General features: G+C 38.5%; 1 protein-coding gene across 1 annotated transcript in view; it reads left to right on the forward strand.

Moving 5' to 3' along the window:
* The first annotated feature begins 698 nt into the window (after window positions 1-698).
* The window catches only part of LOC107553420 (protein enabled homolog), a 140,917-nt gene continuing 134,947 nt past the window's right edge, over window positions 699-6,668 (forward strand). The window contains exon 1 of the mRNA XM_016235607.1: window positions 699-1,000. Within this exon, the coding sequence (XP_016091093.1) occupies window positions 996-1,000 (5 nt within the window). The 5' untranslated portion in view covers window positions 699-995. The remainder of the gene's footprint in view (window positions 1,001-6,668) is intronic.

The raw sequence follows: 6,668 nt of genomic DNA on the forward strand, positions 1-6,668 counted from the left end.
AAAAAGGGTTAGGAATGCATAACTTAAAGATTGTATCAACCTCTAAATATGGTCTAAAAAGCAATGGCATGAGATACCTAAGCACGAGAATAAGCATGCATACTAAACTGTATAAGAGTGCACCAGTAGATGGCAGTGCAGATCTTTTCAAAGTTGCATTATACACAATTTTAAAAGTGTTTTCCAAATGATATACCTTTCATTTTGCGTTCAGTCATATACCCAAACCACATATTTATTCCCATGTAAGTACCACAGTTCAGAATCGGATGTGCATGAGTGACAGTGGTAGTTGATCTAGTAATTGAGATGTGAGGGTTTAACCTTGCTCAAGTCACACGGTTTGAACACTTGTGATCTTTATGACCAGGTGACAGCAGACAGATCATAGTCAGATGACATACACTTGTCAAGCATTTTAATATGGTGAAGGCTTGAAGAAATATGATCAAATATGGTCTTTAATTCTTTTGCTGGAAAAATGATATTGGCATTTATATATGTTAATCTTCAGCTAATACTGACTTGTAATTTGCGTAGACTGATTTATTATTTTCCGTTTTACTTATCAAGAATTTGTGTATTCTTGTACAAATATTACATATCTGAAGTAGCATATGGGGGCGTGGCCTGTGCGTCTCTTGCGTGGTGACGTAGCCCAGTAAAGCTCTGCGTCGCTGCTGTGGCTGTAGAAGGGGATCCCAGCGGCACGTTGCCGCTGTTGGAAGATCAGGCTCTTGCAAGACCAAACAGAGAATTACATTCTCACTTACATTTTTTTTTTGCGCTGCAGCATCCACATAAGCGGTGCAATGCGGTAGATCATGTAGACCGAGTTCTTTTTTTATTTACTTTCGTTTTTATTTTTTTTTACTTTGCGGGATACAAACTATCTCTGGTCCTGCGGCGTTTCATTCATATCTTTTGTGATCAAGTGCGAACTTTGTAAACTCTCTGAAATTATATAACGCCGAACATATAGCGCGGAAATCACCATGAGGTAAGAAAAATCTCATTTAATTTCAACCCACAGGGAATCCAGATTATGATACATGGAGAGCTGAAAATGTTGTACGTGCGCTATTTGCGCACTGCTTATAAATAATTCATAAACAAACAGTTGTTTTAAATGAATTGGATTCATGATGTGGATTCGCATTAGTCTCTGAATTGATAGTAGTGTTAAAATTAATCGTTCATATTATCACAGCTAAATTGACCAATTAGTAAAATCAGGTTAAGCTCTGCTTCATACTTGCATTATACTTCATATGGGGTGTGAGGAAAAGACGTGCATACACGTATGTGTATTTCAGTTTGAACGATCATGTAAATAGGCAAGAGTTGCAATGCACTAAACTCGAGAAATCCTGTTTGTTTAGGATTCATTATATAAGCGTAGTTGAGTGCATGTGACAACTTTGACACTTTTGTTCATGTTATTAAGAAAAGAAGCATACCAGTGTTTTAACACATTGGGCTCATTTCATATGATGATGCCATTTCTAATCAGTCTATCCCCATTCTGTTATTAGATTGAAATATTGCTGTTTTTTTTTCATTTTTTTTTATGCACTAATATCTTTGTTAATAACTGGTTGATTCAATATTGGATTCATTGCATTACATTGTGTTGTAGGCATGCTCCAAGTGTCTGGTGATCTTGTGAGAGCATGTGTTAAAATGTTCAAGCCTTGCTTTGATGATCAGAATCGCTAAGTATTTCCTCCCATACTCCCACTGAAGACACATGAAGAAAGAGCCAGCTGTTGGCAGCCTTCATCAGAAACGAGCTGCCCTTAAAGCAGAGTTCGGATGATGTGACATAACCTTCCCCTTAGGTTTAGATTAATCTCTTCTGTATTATTTGCCCTGTCTTCCCACGAACCGTGGTGTTGCATAGTAAAGCACCTCAGATGTATGTGGGTTGCCTCTTGTGTCAAAAACAGGATTGTCTCTCGCTCGGAAGGGAGATTGTGCGGAGGCGAATGTTCATGTTTGTTAGCCATAACAGGTGTGGTTTGTGTGGTTTTTAGACCCAGGCTGTTCCCTCTTACTCATCACGAGCATGTGTTGGGATGTGTCGAGCTTTTAACTGTGTGACACGACCGTAGGTTTATTATGTGTGTGAGGAAGGAACCAGATTAGCAATCTTTCTGTGAATCAAATCCATTGCTTAGCTTGGATTCATTTTCTTAAGTTTTTTCACCACCAGTCAAAAGTTTGGACACTTGAACATGTTTGTTTTTTGTGGTCTTAAAAAAAGTGCTTACACCTGCATTATTTTACTATTTATTTATTTAGGTTTTAGCTTTTTAATTTGTCCAAATATTGAATGATCATCATAAGAACTTCTTCAATGCTGTTAAAAAGCATAATTTCGCATCTTTGTTGTTTAATAGGTGATTTCACTCTTTTCCTTAAATGTGGAAAAAGTGGTAGTATAGAATGAGCAGTATGTCCAAACTTCTGACTGGTAATGTATATTTGAGGCTAGTAACTATCTTTAATCAACCCCCTGAAAGGCTGGTTCCAAGATTTCCAAAATTCCAGGAAGGCCAAGTCAGTAACGCTGCTGTCTGGTTCATAGATCATGAAAGTGCCTTTCAAATTACAGATAGCCAGGCTGAATGGACTTGAATAATGTGGGTCATGTGTTTTCATTAATGCATGTTAACTGAAGTCGATCAGAATCAACACAACTTTTGTTTGGAGCACTTTTGTGTCTTTTCAGACTGTTTAAGCAAATTCAAATCAGACTGCTCTTATCTTTAGGCCCAATCAGGGCTTTTTAGAGGTGAAAGTGTCTGTATGAATTAATCAGTATGCTCCTGCTGTATCTATCTGCCATTAGAAAGGACTCAAGCCCCCTCAGAATATTCATGCCTAATCAGAACAGAATAATATGCGAGCACAATCGTATTGAAGGGGCCATTTAAAATGTTCTCTTCCTTTTCTTATTATGTAATTACTCTCTTCGGTAGAGATTTTGTGATTATTGGGGGGGGGGGGGGGGGGGGGGGGGGGGGGGGGGGGCAGATGAGGTAGACACACTATCTCTCTCTATTACACCCTGTCACCCATTATATTTTCCATTTCATCTCTCATTTAGATACAGAGCTCTCTGTGAAGGTTCTTTATCTTTGACGTCAGTGGCTCAGACTCATCCTGTTGCACTCCTCGCTTACCACAGGCCCCACGTTGTTTCTAGAGGAATTTAGATAAAGCAAAAGCAATCGAGAGTGCATTTAATCATAGTGGATTACCACTGATTTGTACTTTGTTTAAAGCGAGTTCATAATGTCATTGAATAGCTATGCTTAGATTGTAGCAAAGCAGGTTTGGATTGACATTATTTTCTTACTGTAATGGACTAAGTTTCATTACATGCAATGTTGCACAAACAAAGTATGTATTGCATTATATTATTGCAATATACTTGCTTAGATTATATTTCCGTAATGCTACGTAGATTGATTTGAACAGTGTAGCTGAATTCAGTTTTCCCATTGATTATCACGAAATGCCTCTCAAATGGAACATGAACATATCGTTTCCATTATTATTCAGGTAACATGTAACCGTGATGGCACATTTGCAGGCAATAAAAGATGACAGTATAATTTCCCCCAACACTCATTGTTAGTCAATGAGACATTGAAGCATGATTTTAAACTTTTCAAGGGCTATAGCAGATGAAGCTTTGGGTAGGCAGATGAGCATCGAATAAAGTGGTGTATTATCATTGTCTTAGCTTAATCGGTATGATAGGAACAATATTTTGGATCTAGCCTAGTTCCGTCTCCATCATAGACATCTGTTGGATAGTCTGTTGCTATCAGACATAAACTAGTCATAAAATGTGTGTGACCCCCTTCCTTGAGTTTAGAGGGAAAAAATGGCTGTTAGCTCCAGATCTACATGTGATTGTGAAATCTAACAGTCTGTTATGGCTTTGTAGGTCCCTTATGAACAAATCGCTCCATGCTCCATTTGAGTAGACTTCACAAATCCTTTATCGTTGCTGCTCTTCTAAATTCAGCCACTTTGGGAGTTCATTTATTTTTGCTAGGGGTGATCACACCTGCTATCATGGCTCTCTGCAGTTTGGATTTTCAGTGAACAGATTCAGTGGCAAGCATCAAGTTGAGTGATTCTGATTACCTCTTATGCAGAGCACAGCACTTTTTCCTATCTAAGGCCTATTTCATATTGCTAATGCAGTTGGTGCATAAGTGAAGTCAAAATAATGCAATTTCTGGGTTACTAAACTGTTTTTCGTTTTATTACTGCAATAAATGAATCATTTGAATTGGCAGTTGAGAATCATTACGAACTTGATTGTCATAAAGTAAGTGCAAAATCTAAACTGCATAGATTATCTGATTTGTTGAAATATTGCAAAACCTGATAGACTGTCAATGAATTAAAAAAATATATAATAATTGCTTCATGATTGCCAAAATTGCATTACATTCTTCTTATGTTTATGCATTCTCAAAGTGTTTTCTGCTAAGTTTAGAACACAAAGCATGGTAAAAAATAAGCTCAGCACTGAAACTCTTCTTGCACGCTGCTTGTGTGGTCACTGTGGACTGTAACTTGTTAATATGGGCACCAAAATAAATATGTGCTGGTTCTGCGTGTGGCGTGCCATGTACCTAAAGTTCCTCTTCTCTATGCACCTGGCTGACTCTACATCGTGTTGAGAGGTAGCAGGAACTATCTATCTACCATATGTTTAGTTTTACTTGGGTTTATTTTGCTTACTTTGTTTCACAGTGAGCACCTGTTCATAGTCCATGTAAGCAGCGACCATTGAGCTATTATTTTGGATTTTTCAGTGGAAAAAGGCTTTAGCTTTTTGTCCATAGCACTCTTTGAGTCTGGCCATGAAACGCATTTTCTTCAGTATTTATAGTGCCTTAGATGCCTTCATCTTAATCAATGCATGTCATCAAGTGATTAAGAATGATTTTCTACTCTGTCTAGTGTCTAGATGCTATTTACACATCTCAGAAAGGCTAATATTGGTCTATCTTTAGACTGAAAGACACCTTGTCTTTTTTTCCCTAAAGGAAATGCATAATTTAACCATTGCATTATTTCCCCTTTAACTAGCTGCATATGCTGCGTCAACCACAAATTGGTCTCTTAATGAGGACAGGTCATTCCATGTAAGCAGCGACCATTGAGCTATTATTTTGGATTTTTCAGCGGAAAAAGGCTTTAGCTTTTTGTCCGTAGCACTCTTTGAGTCTGGCCATGAAACGCATTTTCTTCAGTATTTATAGTGCCTTAGATGCCTTCATCTTAATCAATGCATGTCATCAAGTGATTAAGAATGATTTTCTACTCTGTCTAGTGTCTAGATGCTATTTACACATCTCAGAAAGGCTAATATTGGTCTATCTTTAGACTGAAAGACACCTTGTCTTTTTTTCCCTAAAGGAAATGCATAATTTAACCATTGCATTATTTCCCCTTTAACTAGCTGCATATGCTGCGTCAACCACAATTTGGTCTCTTAATGAGGACAGGTCATGAATGTGCTTTTTTTTTTGTTGTTGTTCTGGGCATTCTTTTTTTTTAAAATTAACATTATAATCTAGAGGAATAAGTCTAATTTTAGTGCATTGCTTTTTTTATGATGCATTTCAACTGACATTGTATTTTCCAATTAAAGTTCTAAAAATCCCACTTTGTAAAACTACTTATGGTAACTGACACATGACCAGTGCTTATGTCTCATGAGCATGGAAATTGGCACTTATCAGTTTTACATGTGCCAAGACTGTTGGATTGATTAACAAGAAAACATCAGAAGCATGTTGGGAAGGCATAACCAGTTGGTTAGCATTTCTTATTCGTGATCCCTTTCTCCAAACATTATGCAGTATGCATTGATGCCTTGGGGCCCTTCTGTACTTCCTATGAAAGGAACAATGCTACAGTTTTCCACCTATTGGTGGTTAAATTGCAATCAATCAGCATCCATTAATCAACAGCTCTGGCTGGAAAATTTATGTTGGGCCTATCGAGTTTGTTGACTTCAGGCAATGAAATGATGTGTGAAAAATGGGACTAAAAAGCCTCCCAAATCTCAACCATTAAAGGTGCAGTAGGAGATCTTGGAAAATGCTAACTTTAGCCTGATAGCTCTGAAAGCAAACGTCCCACCCTCCCTGCAATCGCCGTCCAAAGCCACGCCCCCTTAACGCATTTACGCTCACAGACCAGAATACCAGAGACAACATTACTACAATAGGCTACATCAGCGGTTCCCAATTCCAGCCCATGTTCCGAAGTGAAGTAAACTTCAACGGATTTCCCCTGCTCAGGCAGTAGGGAGCAATGAACACTGTGTAGGGATCATATCGATCGGAACACAGTTCATGCACGTAGCTCACTTCTAACGAGCTGGCGCGATGACTGGATTAACCGCTGGGCTACATCATGTGTCATTCACCGGTGAGAAAACTTTAAAAGTACTACAATACCAGGAAGGAAGATCGGGTTGTTGATGTTTGTCTTCCATTCTCGCTCTGTCTGCACAGCATGCGTGAACGCGCTGATGACGTATCCTGTCTGCGCGAACCCGTTGCGCAGAGGTATGTTAATACATACGTTGACAGGCAGGTAGGAAAGCATATTAAAATGCTCGGGCC

The sequence above is a fragment of the Sinocyclocheilus grahami genome, unplaced genomic scaffold (assembly GCF_001515645.1).
Source record: "Sinocyclocheilus grahami isolate Dianchi unplaced genomic scaffold, SAMN03320097.WGS_v1.1 scaffold473.1, whole genome shotgun sequence".
Taxonomy (NCBI): domain Eukaryota; kingdom Metazoa; phylum Chordata; class Actinopteri; order Cypriniformes; family Cyprinidae; genus Sinocyclocheilus; species Sinocyclocheilus grahami.